The sequence below is a fragment of the Diceros bicornis genome, chromosome 41 (genome assembly GCF_020826845.1).
Source record: "Diceros bicornis minor isolate mBicDic1 chromosome 41, mDicBic1.mat.cur, whole genome shotgun sequence".
Classification (NCBI taxonomy): Eukaryota; Metazoa; Chordata; class Mammalia; order Perissodactyla; family Rhinocerotidae; genus Diceros; species Diceros bicornis.
Genome location: NC_080780.1, coordinates 6,866,923 through 6,893,474, shown reverse-complemented (window position 1 = coordinate 6,893,474; position 26,552 = coordinate 6,866,923). Strand labels below are relative to the sequence as shown.

The window sequence follows — 26,552 nt, the reverse complement described above, 5'->3', positions numbered from 1 at the left end:
TGCACATTTAACTCACTAAAACTAGTATAATTTAGTACTTTTACCACTTCCAGGCCAACATCAGGAGCCTTTAATTCCATTTACCCCATCACCACTTTTGAAGTATCTTGTCATGTATTTTAATTCTCTACATATTTTAAGCCACTTATGATGATGTTGTTTTATATGCTTCATTTTTATTTTAATTACCTACAAATCTGCACTTTATGCCTTCCTGAATTTGCATTCTTCTCTCTTGGACCAAAGAACTCCACTTGGCAGTTCTTTTAGTATGGGCCTGCTGGCAGTGAAATCTCTCAAATTCTGTTTGTCTGGTATATTTCTACTTCATTTTCATTGTTGAAGGAAGTTTTCACTGCTTTTGGAATCCTAGGTTAGCAGTTATTTTCTTCTGTATTCCACCCATCCCATTGTCCTCTAACTCTCATCATTTATGTAATAACATCAGCTGTCAGTCCTCCTGTTGCTTCTGTGAAAGTAACGAGCGTCTTTCTCTGGGTGCCTTTAACATTTTCTCTTTGTCTCTGTTTTTCAGCAATCTTTCCATCATGTGCCTGGGTGTGGGTTTCTATTTTTTATCCAACTTCTGGATTCTGTATCTTGATGTCTTTTTATCAGTTTTGGAAAATTCTTGCCCATTTTCTCTTCAAATATTTCTTCTGACCCATTCTCACTTGTCTCCTCTCATGGGAGTGCAGTGTACCTATGTTAGACCCTTTCATCATGTTCTGAATGTTTTTATTTTAGAAGTGAGTAAATAACATAGGGCCTAGGGCTGGAAATGAGCTTACATCCCATGAAGGAGAGTGAAAAGAAAGATGCAGCCCACTGGAGAATCTTGTTTTCTCTTCCTGACCTTGTTCTTTTTCCATGTGGTTTGAGTGGGTAATTGGGGAGTGTAGGTTGGGATGCTGGAAGCATGTATGACTTTGCAGAACCCATAGTGCTTCTTGCCAGGGTAAATAAAGCATGAACCACTGAGCTGGTTAGGCAGTGAGCCTGGTGGTTAGGAAGAGCACTGATTTTGGAACAGGCTCTGTATACTCAAATCCTGAATCCTTACTTTACCGTGACCTTAAGCAACTTGCTTCCCTTCTCTGTGTTCAGATCTGTTATTTGTAATAGGATACAGTACATATTTCATAAAATGGAGAGGAGTAAACAAAATAATAACAGAAAGCACGTAGAACAGTACTTGGCACATAGGAACATTCAATAAGGTTAATGTTTCTTCTTGATCTTATCCTTATTATATTGTTACTGCCCTGCTTATTCTCTGCCCACCCAACATCCCCAAAACAGTTGGCGTTACCTTCTATGGAGGGACGGTCCTAGCAGGACTGAGAAGGGGGTCCTGTATTGGATGTTTGTGCTCGGTTGCAGCAGCTGTTAGTGGGGTATCGTTCATTGTTCTGTACTTAGCATCACCTTTCACTGTCATGGGGTTACACATTCTGGGGCTTTGGGGGCTCACCAGGCCCTGGTGACTAACTCTGGCCTTTCCCTTCCAGTATGGAATGCTCCTTTACCAGAACTACAGAATCCCTCAGCAGAGGAAAGCCTTGCTCTCCCCCTTCTCGACTCCAGTGGTAAGTACAGCTGTGGTCTTCAAAAGTCAAGTTCCTTTTCAGGTGCTATGTCAGCATGTGCTGTGGACATCTCACTTCAGACGAGGTTGCCAGGAGAAGCTCCAGATGAGCATGTGTGTTCCAGAGAAGCCAGTATGTCCCACAGCATTCCATGTCCCAGGGGGTGGATTTTGTCGTCTCAACAGTGTCTCTGCTGGGGGCAAATTCCTCTGCCATCCTTCTCCCCTTGCCTGCATCTCCCCTCAAGGTTGTTGAGGTAGATGGCTCTGTTTAAGGCTCAGAAACTGTCAGCAGCAACGTTCAGCTCTCCTGAGGAGCCCTTTCCACCTTTGGCTTTTGTTCATTTCAGCCATGGGTTCTGTGGTGCTGTTGACCATCATGCTTGAGTCTTTTGCTGGTGAGGATTCAGAGATTATAATGTCATCTTGTGTTCGCAGGACATACTTTACGTCCCAAAGGTACAGAAACACTTCATCCTCTCAAAATATGATCTTAAAGATCCTTCCGTGTCTTGGAGATGTCAAATTATACAACAGAAAGAATCCATGTGTTTCCCTGAACTAATTTACTGAGAGAAGGACTTGGTTGCTGGTGAGGACTGGGCTCACCCATGATGTTTCCATTTCTCTGATGTGTTTTAGTGAAGGTCAGGGAGCCTGTGAAGGACCACACAGTCCAAATCCTGTTGGGCCCAGTGGCCGCACCAGCAGCCTTTGAATACTGCGAGAGGATTGGAACGTTTCTTATTCTGCATAAGAGAAACCAAAGCCCTTTATAGCTCAAGGGCCTTTGGCCACTGAATTTCCAGCCTGAACCTTAGAGAGTGGGGGGTTGGGTGAGGGGCGTTCCTATCACATTTTCCTCCCGTCTTTACGATTGTTTCATGCCAGGCTTCCCGTGTGCTGCTGTGGCTCATTTCCCTACATTTTAAGACTGTGGCCTTTCCTCTCAGCGCAGTGTCTCTGAGAACTCCCTCGTGGCGATGGATTTTTCTGGGCAGACGGGAAGAGTGATCGAGAATCCAGCGGAAGCCCAGAGCGCAGCCCTGGAAGAAGGCCATGCCTGGAGGGTAAGGCCATGGCCCAGTCCCACCAGGACAGGCTCCCTCGGGGTTACATCCCCGCCTCTGGTCTTCTCCCAGAAGAATGGCTCTGTGGGTGTTGGCAAGGGAGTGAGATGTTGGGGAGGGGAGGGTAGCATCTCAGTTCTCAACTGCGGAAAGCCATTGGCACTTCTGGGCCCTTCCACATTGCTAGCACCTGCCACCCCCACTGCCTCCCTATCCCTGGGCTCCTGTGGAGGGAGCAGGAACAGAGCAGAGCCCTCTGACCTCTTGGCTCACAGGCAGAACTGTTCCTGCTGATGAGTCGTCAGTGGCCATCTGTAGAGAGCACAGAGCCCACACCTCGTGGCTTGGTCACTAGCTAGCTTCCTGGCCTTGCGGTCTCTTCACTCTGAGGCTTAGGTTCCTAATCTCTAGGCAGATGAATGTCACCCAACTTCTGAGTTTTCCTGAGGTGTAAAGACAGTGTACAAAGCATGAGCCCACAGCTCTGGTGCAGCAAGTGTTCCCTGGACTTGCACCTCAGAGTGTGTGGAAAAGGAGACTGTCCCCAAAGCACTGGGGTCCTGTAGACTGGTGTTTGCAGACCTGCCTGAGTTCAGTGAAGAAGCTCATGCTTTTCTCCTAAGACTTATCAGGAATTTCATTGTATGTCTTCTGTGTGAGAAACAAGAGTCTGCTTCAATACTGGGACCGTTCGAAATATACCGGGTGGCCTCTGTGTCTGTTTTTAACAGCCGTGACCCACAGCTCTTTGTTCTCCGTGATCAGATGGGGTCAGGCAGCTTTCACTCCACAGTCCAGGGCCTTGTCATCCTGGCCAGGCTTCCCGCCCCAAGGTGTGTGTACCAGGTGGCTTGTTGGTTGTGTCAGTCTGCTGTCTTAGCGCTAACGTGGGGATTTCTTTTGCAGAAGCGAAGCACGCGGATGAATATCCTAGGTAGCCAAAGTCCCCTCCACCCTTCTACCCTAAGTACAGGTAAACACAGCATGTTGGCCTGATATTTTTGTACGTAAAGAAAATAAAACAGCTCCCACCCTCCCTGAGCTTCACAAAGCTGTCTGGGTCCAGAGCACACCATGAGAGGTGTAGCCGTGGGAGTCGGGGCCCCGTGCTGACCACGAGGTAGCGGTGCTGTCAGGGAAGTCGTTCTGCAGAGGGGCCAAGACCCTACCCTCCTTCTCTCTTCCCTCCCACAGTGATTCATAGGACGCAGCACTGGTTTCACGGCAGGATCTCCAGGGAGGAGTCGCACAGGATCATTAAACAGCAAGGGCTGGTGGATGGGTAAGGAGCCACCACTGATAAAAGCTGGCGTCTGCTGAGGTTTTATTGTGCTAGGCATGTATTCTGTTCGGTTCCTCAGAGCGTTTGCCATGACGGCAGTAGTTATAGCCTCATTTTAAAGGAGAAAACGTGCGCAGAGGTGTCAGTGGTGTGCAGGGTTTGCACGTCCGATAAGTGGCAGAAGAGGGATTGCAGTCCATTTCTGTCTGCACTCCATCTATAACTGTCCTCTCCCTCTTTGTTGAAATTCAAACAGGCAAAGACACAAGCTAGATATTTTTAATTAATAAGGCAGTGGGCATATGGAAAAAAAATATTTTTGCCCACATCTTTTGACTTCCGCATGGTGTCAGTTACCTTTTGCTGAGAACCAACAACTCCAAACCTTAGTGGTTTAAAACAACAAAGCTCTATGATTTCTCCCAATGGGAATTAGTTGAGTGGCTCTTCTCACCTGGGCCAGCTCTGCTGGGGCAGAGATGGCTTCACTCACGGGTCTGGAGGCCTGTGTGGGCTGTTGGCTGTGGTGATGGGGTGACTAGGCACATGTTCCCAGCAGGCTAGCCTGGGGTCATTCACATGTGGCCCTCACAGGGTCCCCAGGAGCAAGTGAGGTCAGACCGCAGTGCCCAAGCACTTCTCAGGGCTCTTTTTGTGTCACATTTGCTGCCATTCCCTGGGCCAAAGCAAATCCTGTAGCCTGGCCCAGCATCGCTGTGGGAAGGGACTGCCTGAGGGTGTGGATGCAGGGGCAGACGTGTGATTGATGGGGGTGGTTAACACAGCATGCTTCATGGCACAGCTCATCCTGAGGCCTTTCCTTGCTCCCAAGAAGAGACGTACTCTGGTCTCCCTCCCTGAAGGACTTGGTTTCCTTGTCAGCTGTCCTTCACTGGGTCTGCTGGAAAAACAGGTTCTTGGCGGCAGCTAAACTCAAAGAAGAATCCTTTTGTCCTTCAGCTTTAAAAAGTTTTATTATGGAAATTTCCAAATTTACCTAAGAGAGAAGAGGATGATGAACCCCCACTTACTATTTGCCCAGCTTCAACAATTTGCTGATCTTACTTTGTCTTCCCTCTCCCCACATTATTATTTTTCCTCCTTCTCCTTTTGTCTTCTTCTTCATCTTTTTCTTCCTTCTTCCTTTTTCCATTTTCCTTCCTCTTTCTTCTTCTAGAATATTTTAAAGAAAATCCCAGACATCCTCGATTTTACTGGTACATATATTTCAATGCATGTCTCTAAAAACTAAGGACCCTTTTCTTGTGATGCAACTACAATATGGTCATTTCACTTAACAAAGTAAACAAGAATTCCTTAATGTCATCTAAAATCTAATCCGTGTTCAAATTTCTTCAATTGTCACCAACAGAAGTCTTTTAAATTTAGTTGGTTTAAATCAGGATCCACAAATTGCATTTGGTTGATATGTCTCTTAAATCTCCTTAGATATAATAATAGTCTCCCCCACCACTCCATTCTTCCTTTATTTTTTTTTCTCATTTCTTTCATTTGTTGGAGAAGTGGGCCATTTGCTAGTTGCATGCTTGTGGTTTCTTTTAATATGTCCCTCTGTCTCCTCATTTCCTGTAGAGTGGCAGTCAGGGGCTTGATTAGACTCAGATTCATTCCTTCTGGGAGGGCGCTGCAGGGTGATGCTGAGTACTCTTCCGCCTCAAGTTGAGAGACCTGTAGGGTGTGGTTGTCCTACTTGGTGATCTTCTCAGTGAGCGGGGATTCGGGTGTTGTCAGCGGGACCCTCCTGATAGCTTCCCTTCCCCGTTCACCAAGTGGTTTGAACAGCCGTCGCTGGACCAGAGTCACTATTTCATTAGGGGTTACAAAGTCATCATTTTCTAATTCTATTATTCCTTCTTCATTTCTTAGCTGAAGTGTTTTCCCTGTCATATATTTGGTTTCCTGGAAAACGTAGCTAAATGCTTGATTTTTCCCTTTCATTTGTCAATTTTCAGAATCATGACTTGGTGGTCTACCATCTTCCAGTAATGAGAAATGAGGTGTTTTGGGTTTTGTTTTTTTTTTTAAGCTATCATGATAAACTTAGATTCTTATGTGTTTGATTTATTTCAGTCAACACTATTATTCTTGATGCTCAATATCCTCACTCTGGCCAACGGGACCTCTTTCAAGTTGGTTCCCGAGTTCTTTGACCTAGCACTGACTGTGTTTGATTTCAGGTGTAACAAGGTGCATTAGGCTCACAGGACACATTCCTCTTAGGAGCCCTAATTCTTTCGAGTGGAAAATGGTGTCTGGAGACCATACTCTGTAGATATTTTCTGTGGACAGAGCTAGGACATGTGCTTTTTCAAACTAAAAAATAAATTATAGGTTCACATTGATATTGCCAATTCAAATTGAAGATTATAGGGTTTTTACTTCTTTGATTTTATTGTCTGCGTCTTCTCTTACTCTGAAAATCTTACTCATGACATTAACTTAACTATTTGTTTCACCCCACTCTATTCTAGTTGCTCTATTCTATATAACATCTTGGAAATAATAATACTGATATTACTTCAGTAAGACTACTGAACTTACATTTCTTTGCAGTCCTTCTAATCTTTAAGGAATATTCCAGTCAGCTCATTAAAATACCAGCTTTAAAGCAATTCTCTATGGTTCTATTACCAAACTGTTATGTAGTCAGGTTCATATGTTTCAGTTCCTTTCCGATTATTCTAAGCGGAAGTGATTTATTTTCTCTTCATTTTTTTTTTTTTTTTTTTTTTTTTTTTGTGAGGAGATCAGCCCTGAGCTAACATCCGCCAATCCTCCTCTTTTTTTTTTTTTGCTGAGGAAGACGGCCCTGGGCTAACATCTGTGCCTATCTTCCTCCACTTTATATGGGACGCCGCCACAGCATGGCTTACCAAGCAGTGCGTCGGTGCGCGCCCGGGATCCGAACCAGCGAACCCCGGGCCGCCGCAGCGGAGCGCGCGCACTTAACCGCTTGCGCCACCGGGCCGGCCCCTATTTTCTCTTCATTTTAATGCTGCTTTTTAAATTATTTAAAACATTTCCATGGTTGCAAAGTGAAAACTATAAAACAAGGCACGGCACGTTCCTTGGTGACTCCACTCTGCCCCCACCCCCGCAATCAGTAACCATTTTTATCAGTGTTTGTTTATCCTTCTATTGTTTTTTTTAAACATAGGCAAAACATCTTTGTTTTCCCGGTCTGCCCCTCTGTAAATGCTGTGCGCCCTGCATCCGCTGTGTCTGAGGATTGCTCCAGAGGCCGCGTGAGCTCGGCCTCCTTTCGTGTTCATTGTTTTCAGACTTACGTTATCACAGACGGTGCTCCATCATTTCATAGTTTTGCTGGTGTCTCTTTGCTGATGAGTTCTTAGAAGTGGGAGTGTTGAGTGGAAGGGTCAAGTCTTCTGTAACCTGGTAAAATATTGTCAGATTCCCTCTGGCAGGGTGTGCGCCACGTGGTGAACCCCCCAGAAGTTTCTGAGTGACAGTTTTCCCACAGCCTCTTCAAGCTGAGAGGGAAGTTGTAATTTGCACCTCTCAAGAAGAAGGCTGAGTCTTTTTCCATAGGTTTAAGGGCTGATTGCATTTTTTTTTTCCCGAAAATCTGAACTTGTGTATCTTTGCCCGATGTTCTTAATCTGTTTTTTTGCACACATATTTCCCCCAGGTTGTCTCATTTGTCTTTTAAACTTTGCTTATTGGTTAGTTTGGTTGGTTTTTATTTTGATTTACATTTTTCTTTAATTTTATATGGTCACATTTGTCATTTCTGTCCCATATCCTTCCGGATTTTTGAGCCATAGTCATATAAGTTTTTCCCACTCATAAGGGAGTTCGATCCTGTTATCTTTTAGAACTTGTATTATTTCTTTTCTTCCTCTCTTTCTTTCTTTTTGCCTTTCTTTCTTTCTTTCTTTCTTCCTTCTTTTCTGCCTTTTTTGTTTGTTGGTTTAGATCCCAGATGCATTGAGAATTTATTTATCCTGATGTACTGTGTAAAGAATGGATCTTATTTTATTTTGTTCCCCATGTGGCTTACAGTTGTTCCAGACTGCTTATCTGAGATGTCACCTGTATCACAGAACAGTCCCTCTTAAAGCATCAGAAGTGACTCCTCCTAACTATAGAAACAAGTACGTTTCTCCTGTAAAGTTTCTGGCCTGCCTGTGGAGAGAAAAGCCTGACACCTGAAGTTCCTCTTTCACTGATGTTGTCTGTGTTTAGCTATATGTGTGTTCCCTGGGCTTCTAGTACAGACTGTGTACCCATTTACAGCCCTGAGCTACATCAGAAGTGAGCCCAGAATGTTCTAGTGGTGTTGCCTTTGACCATATTATCTGTGGGATCCATTCTAAGGACGCTGACTGACCAGGTTTGCTTGCCAGGTGACATCATGCTCCTGGAAGAGTGAAGGTTCTACAGGAGGCCTAATTTGGTGCTGTGGCCACTAGTGCGCTTCCCAGGGCCGGGGCAGTGACGATGGCACCTGCATCCCTGCGGAGCTACAGAATCTCAGAGAGGGAGTGTGGGGGACGTGTGTGTTTTGAAGAAGCTTCCCCAGCGAGTCTGAGGTCAGGCCCAGCGGCCCACTTTGCATTAAGAGGGGCTGCCCCTCTGGTGGGGGGAACCCGGGTTGCAGGGGTTAGCACACTCCATCCACTGAATTGTGTTTCGGCTCCTTTCTGGTTTTAAACCATGTTTGTCTTACAACTTTTCCTGGAGCAGAGTCCCAGCTGGCAAGTTTTCCATCGTTTCACCTGTCATTGACGAGGTGTGTGAGCCTGGCCTTTACCACCTCTCCTCCCCAGGAAGCCCTCCTGGCAGTGTCTGCCTTGTTGACAAGCAGGGGGCTCTCTGTCCTCTGGGCTCTTCATTGTCTCTAAGGTGCTAATTTTCAGTCCTGATGTGCGGCTACGGGAGCACTGGCACAAACAAGGGTGAGGAGAAGGGGACCGTCATCACAGTGACGCCACGTCTCCCAGTAATTCCTGCACTTAGGGAGGAAATGTGTCTGGAAAATAAGGTAAATTAAATGATCAATTGCTAATCTTTATTGACCCCTGCAGAAGTAATGAAGGGAGGCTGACTGAGAGTCTAACAACAAAAGAAAACAACTTTGAAAGGCAGCGCCGGAATGACAGCTGTTAGAGAACCAGATTCCGAGGGCTTTAGCCTCGAATTATATCTGGAGATAGAAAGAGAGGGGCCAGAAAGAGACGTCAGAGCCCTGGGAGATGTCCTCGAATTCCCCAGTCTCCAGGCAGCCCCCCACGCAGGTGACCGCCTGTGTGCGCGTGCGTGTGTGTGCTCACGTGTGCAGTCACGCCCCACCAGCCCTGCAGGATTCCTGTGAGCACTGAACTCACTGCCTGTGTCCTTCTCCTCTTGCCGTCCCAGCCCAGAACCTGGAGAAGGATCTTTTCAAAGGACAAATCTAGTTCTGTTGTCCCCTCTGCTCAAACCCCCCAGTGGCTCGTCTCCTTACCCGCAGCATTGCGGCTCTGTCCCTCCCTCTCCTGCCCCTGCTGGACTGGCACTGGGGTCCAGGCCCCTGCCCCAGCCCCTCTGCTGTCCCCAGCCTCCACCTCTGTGCTATCTGTGAGCCCTGGTCCCCCTGCACTCCATGGCCTCAGAAACTCCTGTGTCAGACTCCAGTTCTTTGCAGCTGTCCCCTCCCCTAGGGCACAGAGAGGGGTCCATCCCAGGGCTAACACACACCCTTGAGAGAGCCACGGTGGCGCTCCCCAGCCGTGGAGGAATCGTCTACACCCTTCCTCAGGTTTCACCAGCGTCCTGTGCCGCTGTACCCAGGGCTCCTCCCCTGCTTCTGCTGGCTGTGTGACCTTGGGGAATTGGTTTAACCTCTCTGGGCCCCACTCCCTCACCGTGAAGAGAGGACGAGAACGGGGGCTGTGAGGACTAAGTGAGTTAGTGTGTGCGCAGCGGCTCGCTCGTCAAGCGGAGCTGAGCTGTGCCTGGTCACTGTCGGCCCTGGCACACGCAGCTCTTCACTCTCTCAGGAGTGCACTGGTGACCACAGCTGGGAGAGCTCCCCGTGCCTGACTCCAGTTCTTAAGGCAGATGAGGACTCACCTGGGCCTCACCCTTTCCTTTCTGGGTTAGGCTCGTGGTTTCTTACCCTGGGTGGCATCCCTTGGTGTGCTTGTCTTTTGTGAACCCTGTCCCTGCAGTTGCCCTCTCAGAAATCACTGGATCTTGGCGGTTTGCTAGCTGAGAGGTTGTTATCTCAGCCTCTGTGGAGGGTGTGCTGTAGCGCATGACGGCCACAATCTTCTAGATGCCCCGCAGGAGGGCGTTACTCTCTCTTACAGCCGACGACACCCAGGCTGAGAAGGCAGCTTCCCCGGGACCGTGAAGCTAACGAGTGGCAGATCCAGGAGTCTTGCTGACTTCCAGGCCATACCCTTTTCACCCTGGGAGGCTCCTCCATCTTAGGAATCGTTTCAGATACACAACCTTTAGGCACAACTGTAAAACTCAAGGCTTTGAGGTAGCCTCGGGATTTCCCGGGGTTGTGCCCCTAAACCGCGAGGCAGATGGGGCGGCGTGTCATGACCGCTCCTCCGGCCTCTCGGTGAGCAGGCCAGGCCACGTTCAGCCTGCAGCTTCCCCTCTGCAGAAGGTAGGGCTGCCCCTCTGCAGCCCTACCTTTTCCTCCAGGACGACCTCGAGTCCTGCAAACTCCTGGGTTTCTGCAAGTAATCATGCTGGTAATCACGCTGAGAACAGAAAACACATCTGTGAGGTAGAAGAACCTGGCGCAGCTCTGCCCAGGAGAGGAACTGGACCTCGCCCTCTTGCTCTGTGCCATGGAGCACATTCCACACCGAGTCCAGATTCTTTGCACTGACGCCTCCAGTCAGCCCCAGCCGAGCCGTGCAATTCCATTCCAGTTGCTGTCTCCAAAGTGTATTCTGAATACGTGTCCTGTGAAATGCTGTAATAAAGGGATTGTTAGTCAAGTAAGGTTGGAAAATTCTCCTGCTTGAGCCCCTTAGGGAGTCAGAATGAATATTCACATTTTAAAGTCTGAGAAGTCCTTTACTAACATTCACTGTGAAATTTAGCATTTTAAAGGCTTTGAGAAGTCCTGTAGTAAAATAAAACTTTTTTACCCATTTAAAAAACAGAATTTTCCAGTCTTGTTTAACTGCTTTCCATCTTAACATTACAATCTAGAAACTGGTGATTTAGCTGATTACTGTAATTTGGTTTCTGAAACCCTTATAGTGTGTTCCCTCTCAGGCCATTTCTTCTTTGTCACTTGGATTAGGGTGTCGAGACGTTTTTCCCTTCTTTTCTAATGTGCAACTGTCTATCTTACTAACTAATTCCAGGTTTGTTCATGTAAAAGCAAAGATTTATGCTTCTTTGTGCCTTTCTAATTTTTTTTCTTTTTTTTGGTGAGGGAGATTAGCCCTGGGCTAACATCCTTGCTATCTTCCTCTGCTTTATATGGGAGGCTGCCACAGCATGGCTTGATGAGTGGTGTGTAGGTCTGCACCTGGGATCCAAACCAGCGAACCCTGGGCCAATGAAGCAGAGTGTGTGAACTTAACCACTATGCCACCTGGCTGGCCCGTATTCTAATTTTTTTGTATTTTTTATTTTGAAATAATTTCAAATTATAGAAAAGTTGCAAGAATAATATAATGAACTCCTGTATACATTTTACTCAGATACTCTAGTTGTCAACATTGTAGCACAATTCCTTATCATATTCTCTCCCTCTCTCCTGCTTCCCTCCGTCTCTCTTGCCTCCCTCCCTCTCTCTCCCCTTTTCATCTCTCTCTCTCCCTCTCTCCTGTTTTTATGTCTGAACATTTGGGAGTAAGTTTTGGCATGATGTCCCTTTGATCCTCTTTGTTTCAGTATAAAATTTCTAAAAACAAGGACTTCTCTTACATTACTGTAGTACCATTATAAAAATTAGGAAGTTAACATTGATGCAGTTCTATTGTTTAATGTACACACTTATTCAGATTTTACCAGTGGTCCTAATTACATCCTTTATAGCAAAAGAAAAAACCTTCATGATCCTAAATCCTCTGCTAAGCCAGCATGTCCCCCGTCCTCCTTTGTCTGTCATCGACACTTGTTATGATTAGAGGCCACTTGTTGCAGAGTGTGCCTCAGTTTGAGCGAGTCTGTTTCCTCGTGATTCGGGTCAGGTCATGCACTGTGGGCAGGAGCGCCTGGACGTGATGTCGCGCCATCTCAGTGCGTCCTGTCAGGAGGCTCTCGGGTCCGATTGTCTCACTCCTGGTGGTGGTGCTGGAATACTTGATGAAGACGGTATCGACCAGGTTTCTCTACTGTGAAGTTACTATGTTTCCTTTGTAATAAATAAGTTTTAGGGGGCAGATGCTTTGAGATTATGACAATATTTTGTTTTTCATCAAACTGTCTTCTGCCGATTTTTGCATCCCCTGAGATCTTCTTAATCAGTGGTAATCTATGGTGATTGCCAAATGGTGGTTTTCTAACCCGTCATTCCGTCTCTTTTTCACTGGCCTTCTGCTCTAAGGAAGAGCTTTGTCTTCTCTTCTGTTACCTTATTTGCTCATTTATTTACAATACCACGTGGACTCATGGATTCCTGTTTTATTCTTTGGGTTATAATCCATTACTTCTGTTCTTTACTTCGATGCCCGGATTTGGTCTCGCTGCCTCCTGGGTCATCATACTGTGAGCATGTCCTTCCTTTCTGACACAGAATGTTCCAGCTTCATCTTGTACTTTCCCTACCTTACCCTGGAGTCCCTGGTTCTGCTCGGTGGAGAGGTACATTCAGAAACCACAGTCTGGGTGCAGAGCACGCTGTTGCCACTCAGGCCACTTGGATGCTAAAGCGTCCTGTAGCTGCATGGCCTCAAGCCTGTCTCACCAGATGGACCAGGGAAATGTGTGTGTGTGTGTGTGTGTGTGTGTGTGTGTGTGTGTGTGTGTCTGTGCGTGCGTGCAGATATATATATTAAGTTTGGGTTTTTAAAATTAATAATCAGTTGATTATTTTCCATTCCCAGGCTTTTTCTGCTCCGTGACAGCCAGAGTAATCCAAAGGCATTTGTACTTACACTGTGTCATCACCAGAAAATTAAAAATTTCCAGATCTTACCTGTAAGTGTGGATATTTTCATACCAATCCTTAATTTTTGTTTTCTGGTTCCATTCTTAATGCAATTTTCATGTTATATACAAACAAGACTTTTAGATCATGAAATGTCAGACAGTTCCAAGCTCACAGGCGAATCCTTTCAAGAGTTTCTTGCGAGGTTTGTTCTTTGAAATTGGGAACAAAATTTCCCTAGAGATAATATTGAAAGTGGTGGCATGTGCTGAGGCCCGCGCACGTGCCTGTGCAGCTCACAGTTACGGCTGAGACGGCACCCGACAGGACAGCAAGAGCAAGGTGCGATGAGGGGCAGGTGTAACGCAGATCTGTGAGCTCAGGAGCCCAAGGCCAGGAGCACCTCTAGTCGTGAAGACAGGCCTTGTATGGTGGGGTCGACCGCTGGCCACTTGACTCTAAGGAGCTGTCTGATTTGTGCTGGTGGGTACCAGAGTGACTCAAGAAGCTTGGAGAAATCTGACTCAAGGTCTAGCGGCCCCCCCCAAGAGAAGTTACGTTGCTCCTTCCACTTGGTCCCTGGATCAGAAAGCAGATTCTATCTTTGAACAGTTCCAAAAACATCATTATCAACTATGTTAGTCAACACCATTTTTTTTTGCAAATTATTGTTAGATTTGTCAAATGTAACTTAACTCTCTCTTTGGTGTGCCAAAGTTCAGGTTTGAGTGTTATGTGGGAGACATTTGTCTGCACCTTCAAGAATTCACCATTTAATTGGGGATAAGATATACAAAACTAGTATCAAATGTTTTTCATAATGATTTGGTGAATTGCAGGTAATAATAACTTGCATGAAATGTTTCCTATGGAACCCAAACCCAGGAAGTATTCTGCCAAGAGAAGGTGACGAGATATTTTCTTCTCAGAGAGTCACTCTGTCCGTTAACAAAGCAAAGCTTTGGGAAGGCTTGATGTAACTGAGTGCATCTGTTTCACATAGCTGAACCTGGTGTTTTTCAAGCTCACTTGAGCCCAGAACTTGAGGCCAGCCGTGTCGAGAATTGTGCCATGACAGGAAGCATGAGCTGGAGAAGGACGGGGGCAGTCTTGGTTAGCTTTTGTGAATGAGGCGGAAGCAACCTGCTGGGCTCTTCCTGCTGCGCAGTCTCTTCCTGTGGTGGTCTGATGCCCTCATTTTATAACTGAGAAAATCGGGAGTCCAGCAACTCTCAGTGCTCGCCCTGGACCACACCAGGAGAGAGGGACAGAGTCTGGATTTGAGCCCCATCTTCCCAGAGTCCACAAAACATGTGTAAATCTGGGAATTGTTATCTGAGTGCTTCATTCACAATCCTTTTCGTTTTCCCTGCGTTATATTATAGACACAGATGTTATTCTCTTAGCTTAAAATATAAAATAAAATGAAAAAATACTTCATAGCAGGCAGACTGTGTAATGCCATTCTCCCAAATAACCCCAATTCCTAGAAGTATCAGAAGGTCAGTCAGTTGAGACTGACAGCAACAAGATTGCAGCTCTGTGCTTGAACAGGCTACAGAATGTGCCTGTAGCTCCAGTAGTGTTTTTGGAGTTAAGAAGTGGTTCTAAGTTTAGTAGACAAAGGTTTAACGCTAACTTCCTCCGTGTGAACAGTGCAGTGTCACTTCCCCATCTACATAGTATTACAGTCATGGAACTTAAAATTCACTAAGTTAAAATTGATGTTAGGAATATAGTTCTTTCTGGGAGATATTGTGGAGTTCCTCCATTTTAATAAAAATAGCTAGCAAATATTCCAGGACCTGGGAAAGTAGCTTTTCCTACATGATCTGATTAACTCCTGACAGTAATCCAACATTTGCTCCATCACGGAGCAAAGTGAACACCAGGGGCTGAAGGAGGGTGCCTGAGGTCCAGCTGTGAGGACCCAGGGCTGTGTGCTCTTTCGTGGGGCGTGCTGTCCCATGCCGAGTGGATGCTCACAGGGCGCCTGGTCACCCTCACTCTCTTTCATGGGACATGCTGTGTGAGTGGATACTCACAGGTTAACTGGTCATCTCATGAGGTTAACTGGCCTGACAGTGGAGCAATCTGGGAGGAGCTTAGAGCAATCCCCAAACCACGTCAGGAATAGGGCAGCCGGCTGGCCGCAGTAGACCTTAGCGACTTGGTAGCACCCGGCACAAATAGCTCGCTCCCCGACTCCCCCCCTGACATATTCTGGCTCACCTCGCTGACTCCATGTGTGTCCCTAAGGAACCAAACCACGGGCAGACAGAGCCAGTACTGACTGTGAGCCCTGTTTTGTTCCCTGAGGTGTGGCCTCTAACCCGACAAGTGTTCTTGTGTCTCTCTAGTGCGAGGATGACGGGCAGATGTTCTTCAGCCTTGACGACGGGAACACCAAATTTTCTGACCTGATCCAGCTTGTTGACTTTTACCAGCTAAACAAAGGAGTCCTGCCTTGCAAACTCAAGCACCACTGCATCCGAGTGGCCTTATGACCTCAGATTTACTCTTAGCTGAAGACTGGAGGAAGCTGACACTGGAATGAAGAGGTCTGTGCATTGAGAACACACATCTGTTCTGCACCTTGGGACTCAGAGTGAGATCAGTTAGGTCAGTGCCGACCGACCAAGGTGGACTAGTTTGTTGGACCTAATGATGATTTGCTGCTGCGGATCCAGCAGGATCGCCTTCCTCTGCGCTGGCCAAATCAGGGAGGGCACGAGAGAGCGAGCGCAAATTTGAGAATAAACTGGAATGATCGGCTTGGCTGGGCCATGTAGGAACGAGAGCTGGAGAGAAGTAATTGGAAATGAACTCTTGCCCTGGAATAATCTTGACAATTAAAACTGATATGTTTACTTTTTTGTATTGATCACTTTTTTGCACTCCTTCTTTGTTTTCAATATTATATGCAGCCTCTGGTAGGAGGAGATGTGGCTTTTCAGTGCATACAAGACGCAAAGACAGTTTTGAATGGGCAGACTTCAGAGACTGACTGTAGGCCCCCAAATGTTTCCACAGGGTGGTCCCCACCTTCTGCAGGTTACCATACGTGGTTTCTGCTCCCGAATAACCCACCACCCCCAGCCCCCCCAGTATACTTGAAGAGCTTTTCTTAAATAAAAGATGTCACCTGTGGCAGGCATTGGCATGTTTCGTGGACCCGGTCAGGCAACCACGTCTGTCAGTCGCTTCTCTCTGCACAGATGTCGCGTACTCTTGTTATTAGCGCACCCAGTCCTCCACAGCTCGGGAGACTTGACTTCTTTGGAAAGCTCACTGTTCCACAACACGGCAGGGCTGAGTGACCGTGCCTCTAGTCTGATGCAGGCCAGCCTTCCTAAGACACACCTGGTGCCCATTGCCTGCCAGTGGTGGCTGCTGTGTTGCATTGCCCACCTGGGGTGCTTTCAGCCTCTTCTAGAATGATCACTGCCCTACCCCTCCGCAGTGGCGTGAGTCCTTTCATGGCTGTTCTCCCCTAGGGCATTAAAAGATCTGTCCAGAAAAGGGCACCTGCTTGGCTTCCCGCAGCGGCTGTGGGTTTCCATGGTGACAGATGGAAATGTTGAGAAGGGCACAGCCGCGGCCCGGCATTTAAAGGTCTTTGCTTGATGCCCTGCGTCCTGCTGAAAACCCCCATAGCCTGCGAATGCAGAGCAGCTGTGGCTCCTCTGCTGGCTTGTGGTCAGAAGTACCTCACAGCAGTTGTGGACGTTGAAGAGTGTAACCAACACGGCACAACACTGCTTCTGGTTCCGGGAGCTCAGTCAGACGGTGGCTTGCGTTGTTCCTCCCCGTCCCTTCCACCTGTTCCCTTAGCTGAGCTATCTAGTGTGAGGGCAGCCACGTCCTTAACCTTTGATCTCTGCACAGCAGAAAGGGCTCCCCTGACAAGCGGACAGACTACTGTGTGAAGACAGTTTCCTTTTCCCAGATCCTGGCTCCTCTGACTGCGTGCTGGCCACTGGATCGCCGACACTCCGACCCGCCACAGTGCCCCCCGGGACATCCCCGTGGTTTAGGACAGACACAAGGGGCTTCGGTGACGCACATCCACTCTCAGTCAGTCTAGAAACACTGTATTTTAGTTTATGGGCCACACTCTAGTTGTTTTCCATGAAATGTCTACTTATACAAATAAGAATTTTTAGTAAATCATGTTTTTAGCTATAAACGCTCAATCACGTTTTCGTTTGTAGCCAGTTAATCTTCAAACCATCGACAGGTAGTTCTCAAGTGCATACCTGGCGGCTGCTTCCACTGAACTTCGCTTTAGCTACACTGTTACACCTCTTTTCTCTTCACCGATTGGAAGTAAACCCTTAAAGAACAAAAACAAAAAACCTCTACCATCTCTTCTTTCTGTTTACATAGCCCAGTCTCCACCTGTGAGACAAGACTCTCACACCCCTCTCCAATAGACAGCTCGTGTCTGCAGTATTTCATATTTATAAATAACGCATTTTATTTAAAAGGAGAAAAGAAGCTTGACTGACCGTTGTGTATGTAGCTGGTGTGACGTAGTGTTTGTACCTTCCCGCCACAGTGAGTCGTTGGAGAGTGTAAACTTCCCAGCCCCACTGCCTGGCCCTTGTGTAGGGGGCTGGCAATTCCACCTGAAAACAGCCAGCCCCTGGAGGGTGCAGGTGCCCAGCCCAGCCAGCCAGGGGCTACGGACATTCGCCTTTTATTTTTGTATTTAAATTACATGAATGTAAACGGGACAGCTCAGGGTCGTTTTGGAGCCTGTTGATTTCCTATCTCTGCTTGTGGTTTTCTTTTCTAAAATAAAAACTCCATGTAGCAACCTGGACTAAGTGGAAAAGGAAAATGCCAAATGCTTCGAGTATTAGAGTGAGTAGGTGAGCTCTGTTACCTTAGGTGTTCGAGTTCCAGAACGTTTTTTTTTGTTTGCTAAACCTTGAAGAAATATGTGCCTCAGTCTAGATGTTTTGTCTTGTCTTTTCTGCACTTAATAGCTGATGGTTTGACCAATTGGCACACCTTTCCAGGGGCGGGACATGCTCGTCGTAGATTGTGATGTCACAGTGCAAAGCTGTGGTGACCGTGAAGGGCCTGGCGTGTAGACGTCTTCAGGGAATGCAGAAGGTGTTAACTTAAGAGACAAAACCTTTATGCCACGTGCTTTGCTCCTTTCTGTACATAGCTCTTCGGCTCGTGAACCTAATTGTAAACTTTCAGGTATTTTTGTACAAATAAGGGACTGATGTTCTGTTTCTTGTAATTAGAAATAAACATTAATACAGTGTTCTTCATTTTCTATTGCTTGTAATGTCTTTCTGTATTTTGAAACTCTGGTTGGTCAGCCACTAAAAACTTTTAGAAATGATGTAGAGTATTATCAATGTGGTTTTCTGCACTAGTTAAAAACTAGTTAAAAAGGAATCGATGTCTGATGGTCAAGCTTGCTTGGCCCTGATGAAACGCTGGGCTCTCATTTCAGTCATGCAGTCCTGGGGGGGACCTGGCACTCACATTCTGGCTCCATGTTGGTGCCTGGACAATCTCAGCCACCTCTTCTCCCTCCCCCTCCACTGCAGGGATCCAAAACCTCTGAATGCTTCAAAGGTAGCAGATCTCCACTCAGGTTTAGCAAACATCTCGAGAAACTCATAACAGTTCACATTTGACAAGTCCGATGGCATTTATCCTACTGCAGTGGGACAATTCAAGTGGTAAGAACCTGGGTTTTCCAGTCAAACGGGCAGAAAGATTAAGGGAATGGATGCCCTGTGTCTCTGCTTCCCCAGAACCTCAGCTGAGACCCTGATGTACCACTTCCCTGTACTTAGGCCTGACCCGCCACCTCCCGCCCCACCCCAGGCAGAGGGTATGGGTATATTGTCACAAGCCAGCCTTGACCACCAGCAGAAGCACATCTGTGGCGTTTTGAACTCTCCTGTCACTTATTTTCAGAATCTGAGTCCTCAGTTTCTGGTAGCTCATCCCTTTAAGGCAGGCCACCCTTAGAGGAAGAACAATAATAAGAATTCACAGTGCTCTCCTCCTCAGGGGAAGCGTGTGTGGTGTTGACGGTGCGGCTGCTGTGTGAATATGCGTAGGGTATGTGGGCGAGGGCGGTGGGCGTGGGAGGGGAGAAGCAAGCGTGGTGTGGGGGGCATGTGGAGGGTGCAGAGAGAAAGGCTGGACGGCAGGCTGTGCAGGGCCAGTGACGTGTGAGAGAGGTGGCTGTGTGCGGAATGCGTGCGTTTTGGTGGAGAGTGCGGTGTAGAGAGGCACTATGACAAGGAAGAGCCTGCGTTTCCATCCTTCCAGAGCCCAGGGCGGGGAAGGACCCACTGGGCCAGCCTCTCAAATGTAGACTTTGGTGGTCCCTCCAAAGAAGATGATGCAATAGGTCACACAGATAAACTGATGGAATTAAAAGAAGCACTCGTAGCACAGCTTTAAACTTGATCTCGCTGCCTAGATCGCATTTTTTATTGGTTTCTAAAACATTTTGGGCAATTTTTAAAATTATAAGAAGGGATTTTTTTTATGATAGAAACATTAGCTTTTACATTTAACAAAATGTAACCAATTTTGGGTTTTAGAATGGTAAACTGGGTATTGCCCCTTCTTATCTTGCAAGTTATACATTAACAAGGACAGGAAATAGAAATGAAAATCCACCTTTAGCAGAGTTAGGCTTCATCTGCCATCCCACAATATACAAGAGAGGCTGCTCCCTGAGGACGGTGAAGACCAAGCCCCCGGGGGTAGGAAATGCTGACAGAGGACATTGTGACTGCGGATCTCAGCAAGGCCAGCAGAGGGCACTCCAGGATACATGGCACACCTAGAGGGGGCGCTAATGACCCTTCCTGGGAACAGGCAGGATAGACATGGGCTGATATTGATTGATTGACCCCCTCTCCCCAATACAGTGTGCACTTTCAATCTATAGATATATGAAAGTCTTGTTTGATTTCTGAAAGATTTCTTGAATTACATCTAAATATATTTTTTGTTCCTTTATTGCAGGTATGTTTTTAAAGACAGCAATTAGGTGTGTGTTGGATCCCTCTTATCTGCCTTTCATAACCTTTGCTCTCTCTCAAACCCTTCTACCTCTCATTGCCATTTGGTTTTGTATTGCCATCTCAATCCATCTTCTGTATCACTCACGGTGTTTCAGTGGGATCGGTTGCTCCCGAGACACTGCTTCCAATGTGGACTCACTGCTGGGAAACCCTGGTGTTTCTCTTGCATTTCTCTTCACAGCGGTACAGGCTTTCCTCCCACATATTCCTTAAGCTCTTACATTTCTGCTTTGAGCTTTTGTGAGGTGAATGCTTGATTTGTTTTTAAGTCCATGGTGTTGTTTGGCTGCAGTTTTAATCTACTCCATTGCAGTATTTTTCCAGGGAGTGCTCTTTACCCTTTGTTTTTTGCTACCACTTTCTCCTTTCATCTTGGGGTATCTTCATAGAAGATCAGTGATGGTTCTTTGAAAGAGGTGAGTTTTCCTTGGACCAGCCATTTATAGGAAGTTTGTGTGGGGAAGAAGACAGGGGTTGTGTTTGATGCTAGCAGGACAAAAATGAATAAATAAACCCTATTACAAAGAGTTGCGTATGTGAATTCCAAGACCGTGAGCACATAAGCCATTAAGAGTGATCATCTAACCAACCCCTATCCCTGCCTTTGGTCACACCAACCTTCACATTCATCTTTCACACACCTTCCAGATAAATCCCTTAAAATGATATCATATTAATTTTCAATAGAACCTTTTTTCCCTTGGTTCTTCTTTTGAAATTTTATACAATGTCATTTTGGATAATTGTGGAGTTTTGTTATTTGAAATAAAAGTTATGATCAATTCTCTTGGAAAATAAAAACTTTGTTGTAACTATGTACTCAAACACACACACAAGCAGAGATGCCTCTGAGAGCTGTCGCACAGAATGCTCAGGGGAGCACTGAGTCCAGCTGGGAGATTTGTGTATGAAGAATGAGTGTGAAGGTGAGTGTGACCACAGGTGGAGAGAGAGTGTAGCCTTATCCAGGTGTGTGCTGTCTAGTATGATACGTCTAGGCACATGTGCCTATTTAAATTTAACTTTTAATTAATAAAATGAAAAGAAAGATTCAGTTCCTGGGTTGCACTAGCCAAATTTTGAGTGCTCGGTAGCCGCAAGGTAACGGCTACCATATTGGACAGTGCAGATACAGAGCATTTCCATCATCGCAGAAAGTTGTGTTGGACAGCGCTGGTCTCCGTGACTGATAACCAGAGCCTCAATTACAGAAGTGGTAACGAATGGTTAGAACAAGGAGGGGTTCACCTGAGAGTCAGTCTCCCTCTGTCTGGTTGATGTTCTGAATTGGCACAGCTCAGCTCCAGATCCAAGGCTAAGGGCCTCTCCACTTAAGTCACGCCTCTGCCTCACTCCCAGGTAAAACAGTAACCTCACGTTTGCTAAACAGAGTGACCCTGTCCACTATCTTCGTTTTGTTTGGGTCCACCTTGCTTTCTGCTTATGACTGCATGGCAGTGGTTTCGTGTGATATACATATATTGTGTACAAAACTCAGCTATGTCTGCTTAGCGCCCCCTCCACAATCCCCCTGACAAAAAGGATGATCCCGATTTGATATCACCCTAGTTAATGAGCAGATTTCCTGGAGTGAGCCAGAGGTAGGAAATGTACATTTTCTATTGCCCAAATTAGTCCCATTACTGTGAGCATCTCCCTGGATTGAGTGCAGTTTTAGTGTCTAAATGTAAAAGTGTGTGTTTTCACACAAAGACTCAAATGTAAGCAGAAACCTCATCTAAAGAAACAGTCACCTCTTTCCCTGCAGGAGCAAGAACTGGCTGTGCAGGACTTCCTGAGAGACGGTTATGTCCAGAGCAATTACATTGAAAACAAGATCATTCTTGACGCCTTTACATAATTCACAACCAATCTTGGCACAGAATAGCTAAGGTGGGCCATCGTGATGAGAGCACAGTTTAGGCTTCACCCAACCAAGCTGTTCCAAAAGTATGCAATTCTTGGCATATTTTTTAATTGGAGGGAGGGGACTTGCATTATCTTTTATTTTTTGCAAAAAGTGAAATGGTATTAATATTTTGTTATTGTACTATGTTGATTTTACATAAAATATGACTGCACTGGACTGTGCCTTCTGAGAGGATTGAGGTATTTTCTAGGGTCATTCTGAACATAGATGATTCTCTGACTCAGGGCTGAGTTTATAGCTGAGTCCTGCTGGAAGGTGAGACTCCATGGACTATACCAAACTTTCTTTTCTGACACTTTCTCTCCAGAATGGGTACTTTCACGAAGATGCAGTACAGGTGTATCCTGTAGGTTGGGTGGGGGACAGAAATGTGCCCCACATGATTTGGTGCAGCTGCCACCAGGAAGGGGAGTTTTAGACGGTGTCCAGAGAAACAGGCTTGTGCCTTCTCCTGCCCTGTCTTAGCAGCGTGACTGAGGGACTCATTTAACACACCTGGGAAAGGATGCTGTTGATGACAGCAATGGCTTTCAACTCTCCCATTCATCAGGGTCACCTGTGGGGCTTTAAACCTACAAATCTCTAGGCCCCTCTTAAGCCTATAGAATTAAAATCTTTGACTTGGCAATAAAAGTGTTTGCTCATAGACCACAGGTGGATGAAATAATCTCCAATTTACCATGAGCTCCACGCATCTGCTGTATTTTCATTGCATCCAAGCCCTCAGGGACTTTTTAGCTTCCAAAAGTAGTGGCTGGTATTGGTAGGCTGTGGTGGGAAAGGCTGAGGATTAAATTGAAAAATGCTTGAAGCTGCTCAGGGGCACCCCAGGGAGCAGAGGGCCACCGCAACTGGAAAGGCCATGGGGCTCTGGCCCTGGCAGGACACAGCAGCCTCTGGCCCCACGCTGCCCACTGACGGGCTCTGTTTGGCCCATGCTGCAGTGGACAGACAACGCCCAGGAGTAAAGGCAGTGCAGCCCCTGCTGTGTCACCCCACCCTGGTGTGCCAGCTCGCTCACAGCTCGCCCAGGGAAAGGGAGCCTCTCGGTTAGGTTTGTTCAGTGTACACAGCCAGGTCGTGGCATGGCCAGGCCTGGACCCCGTCTCCTGATTCTCTGACTGGGGTTCCTTCCTGGCCCTCTGTTCATTCTCTTTGCAGTTGGGATCTACACGGAGTCACTTGCAGAGCCCAGCAGTGGCCTTCATTCCAGTATGCTGAATCTATGGCCAGATAACTGGGCAAAGACGGGGCTTCCCACAGAGGCTGTGAGCCGCCGTCTCTGCCTCCTGCTGACCTGAGTACTGGCAGCAGGTCACCCTCCTCTGCTGTCTGCCTCTACCCACTCTCCTCTTCGCCTCGGGGGAGGACCACAGATAATACGTGTGAAATCCCACTGTCATGCATTAGCTTAATTATAATTAGTTTAAAAGTAGATGAACAGATCATTTTGTCTTTGATCAGGTATCAGAGCCGGCTGGAGAAAGTGCAGGGCCAATGATCCCCACGCAGGGGTCCAGCACTGCCCTCAGGACCAGCTGGCACGCCAGACCTGTCTCCCTCTCAGGCCGAGTTCTTGTCAATCCCGAGCTAGAAATAGCAGAGGAAATGGAAGCAAGAAATTCACAGGAGAAAATGACAAGTAGCTAAGGAATATATCAATATCGTTTTTTGAATTGAATAAAATATAAATATAGGAGTAGCTGGTGGCCAATAAAAATTGCCTTCTCTAGCCTTTTGTAATCATTGTTTAATCCTCACTCCTAGATGTTACAAATCTTGACCTGCTGTATTTCTCCAGAAAGACAGTATCCATAGTGGCTCTTGAAGTCTTTGATTACAACCTACAGTAAGAAATGCATTTTCTGTCATGACCCAAGGCACATATACACACACAAAATTGAAGCAAAAGTTTCAGAAAACAGTGTTTCCCTTAGTAGGTGCAATGCCCCCTCTTTTCTCTTTTATTCTTTTCTGTTCTATTTCATTTTTTAAAGTGCTAGTCACGAGGCCTCCAAAACTGATTTCGTGAGTCAACAAGTGGAGGCCAGTGATTTGAAACACACTGAAGGGAAGAACCAAGTTGGAGGACCGACACCTGACTTCAAGACCTATTAGAAAGCTACAATAATCAAGACAATGACAATGTGGTATTGATGGAAGAACAGACAAATACGTCAAAGGAACCTAACAGAGAGCCTAGAAATAGACCCCCATAAACCTAGCCCTCCAAACCAGAAGAGTGGAGACATTTCTGCTCTTGTCACCCTTGGATCCATTTTCCACACAAAAGCCAGAGAGATCCTTAATTAAAACACGAGTGAGCTAACATCACTGCTTTCTAGAAACACGTCAATGCCTTCCATTGCAGTTGGAGGGAATACAAATTTTGTAACATGGATCAAAAGACCCCCTGCTTTGTATAGTCCTTGGGGGTTGGCCCTCTCTCAGGGCCTGGGACACACCGAGCTCTTTCTTGCCTCAGTGCCTTCACAAATGCTGTTCCCTGTAGGGTGCCTTTCCCCTAGCTCAGGGCAATTGCTTCTTGGGTCTCAGCTTACATAAGACTGCACGTGGAGCACGTTAGCAGGCGTCGTTGTAAGGCTGACTTGCCCTTCTTTCCTCTCCTTTCTTTCTTCTAATGGCTCGCATAGAGGTATAGAGTCTCCTTGATGTCCAGTACTAACTTGATGTTCCAGTACTAACTGTGAATCCTGGGTCCCCACCGCCACCCTCGCCCACCCCTGCCCCCGGGGCACAACCCAGAGAGCTAGTCCCTCTTCTAGCCTGTGACAAATGCCTCTGGTCTCAGCCGTTCTGTCCTCCCTGTCTTGTACCCAGTCCTTTAATGAACAGCACCCAACCAGCCTCATGCCCACTCTGCTCTTTGTACCTGCCCAGCCTCGAGCTTGGAGCAAGGTAGGTCTGCCGGAGAGACCAGCTCCCACGCTCCCTGCTGACTCTTCCTGTGGAGTTCTCCATGCGGCTCTCTCAGCCTTGCTTTATGCACAAATAAAATTCTGTTGACTCTGGTTTTTCTGGAAATTTGTCAAAATCCCATCCACAGTATTGTTCCACGTATCAACTATCATTTCAATGGTTTGGGGAAGGAGGAGCTGGGATGTGCAGCCTCAGTTTGGGAGCTGCCCAAAAGGGCAGAAGGCCATCTGTAAGGCAGGCTTCCCACGGTGCAGGGCTGGAATTTACGGGACAACCTAATGGGGCTGAAAATTTGAAATTGGAGCTGTTGGGAAAACGGAGGATTATGGCGACTGGCCGATTTAATAGTAAGAAAGATCCAAGCTGCCAGGGTTTTGGATGAAACAAACAGGCTCTCCAGAATGAGCTTTCCCAGGTTTCCCCAGAGATGAGTGACTCCCTCTAGGTTTCTCAAGATTTCCTTGACCTTTATCACCATCAGAAATTAATGTTTAACCAGCATATGAGGCTGAAAATGCAAAGACAGGGAAACGTGTAGATTCAAAGCTGCAAGGAGAGTGACTCGCCTGAGCACCAAATCCCTCAGCTGCTTCTCCACCTTCTCCTCAAGCCCCGGAGCCTCCAAATCTCATCAAGGAGAGTCGACCATAAGGAATTTTAATTCCCAGTAAGTCAGTCTCTGGGTTTATATTTAATCAGATTATTATTGTTGGAAATGGCAACATCTGTACCTTGACTCTCGGCTCCCACAGTACCGAGCGTTTGCTTAAAGGTTAACTCTCTCCAGAACTGGAGACTATTATTGATCAAATGCCGTCTCTCACGTGTAGGCTCGCAGGGCTGTCAGTGCTGTGGGGCCTGGCGCAGGAGCTCACGCGTGCACATGCAGTCACTCGCGTAGCTCGTGGGTGGTGAGGGAGGTGCTGGGAACTATGTCATGACCGCCGCTCAACAGCAAGGACTGGACGGACGTGGACTCTACTCCTCTCTACCACTTGCCACCGGTGTGGCTTGGGGCACTTGGTTCCACTGAGCCTCTGTTTCTTCCTCTCTAAAATGGGGTTTTAATAAAGTCTACCTTGTCAGATTCTTGTGAGGATTAAATCACACAATGTATGGAAAATATCCAGCACGTGGGAGATGATTAATGAATATTAACACTTCCTTTACCTATATAACATATGCAATTCTGTGAAGAGCTCTCTCCTTTTGACATACGGTGGGGTCTACTCAGAGGTAAATTCAGAGTTCACCTCTGTGGTGTAATTTGAGAAGAATTAAAGGCTCTTCCCTGGCAACTTGCCATGCTGATTACAATCCCATCAGAAGATAGAATTCTGGAGAAAACATCATTGCTTCTCCATCAGGCTTGAGCTAAAACAACAACTTCTGAGTGTTTGGTGTGTGTTGGGATTCACATTTTTTAGCTCTTATCATATCCTCATTTGACAAGTGAGAAAATCAAGATGGAAGAGGTAAGGAAGATGGTGCAAGCCCTCACAGCTAGTGACGATGAAGCTAGAACTTAAGTTGCTCTTACTGCACAGTTTGGCACTTTCTGCTCTGCCA

At 46.7% G+C, this 26,552-nt stretch overlaps 1 protein-coding gene across 12 annotated transcripts in view; it reads left to right on the top strand.

The window, feature by feature from the left end:
- The window catches only part of GRB10 (growth factor receptor bound protein 10), a 192,549-nt gene extending 174,219 nt beyond the window's left edge, over positions 1-18,330 (top strand). For all 12 annotated transcript variants that reach the window (XM_058534809.1, XM_058534807.1, XM_058534800.1 and 9 more), the window contains 6 exons: positions 1,512-1,589; positions 2,542-2,658; positions 3,565-3,631; positions 3,853-3,940; positions 12,991-13,084; positions 15,395-18,330. In XM_058534809.1, the coding sequence (XP_058390792.1) occupies positions 1,512-1,589; positions 2,542-2,658; positions 3,565-3,631; positions 3,853-3,940; positions 12,991-13,084; positions 15,395-15,541 (591 nt within the window). In that variant the 3' untranslated portion in view covers positions 15,542-18,330. The remainder of the gene's footprint in view (positions 1-1,511; positions 1,590-2,541; positions 2,659-3,564; positions 3,632-3,852; positions 3,941-12,990; positions 13,085-15,394) is intronic.
- Positions 18,331-26,552: the final 8,222 nt, after the last annotated feature.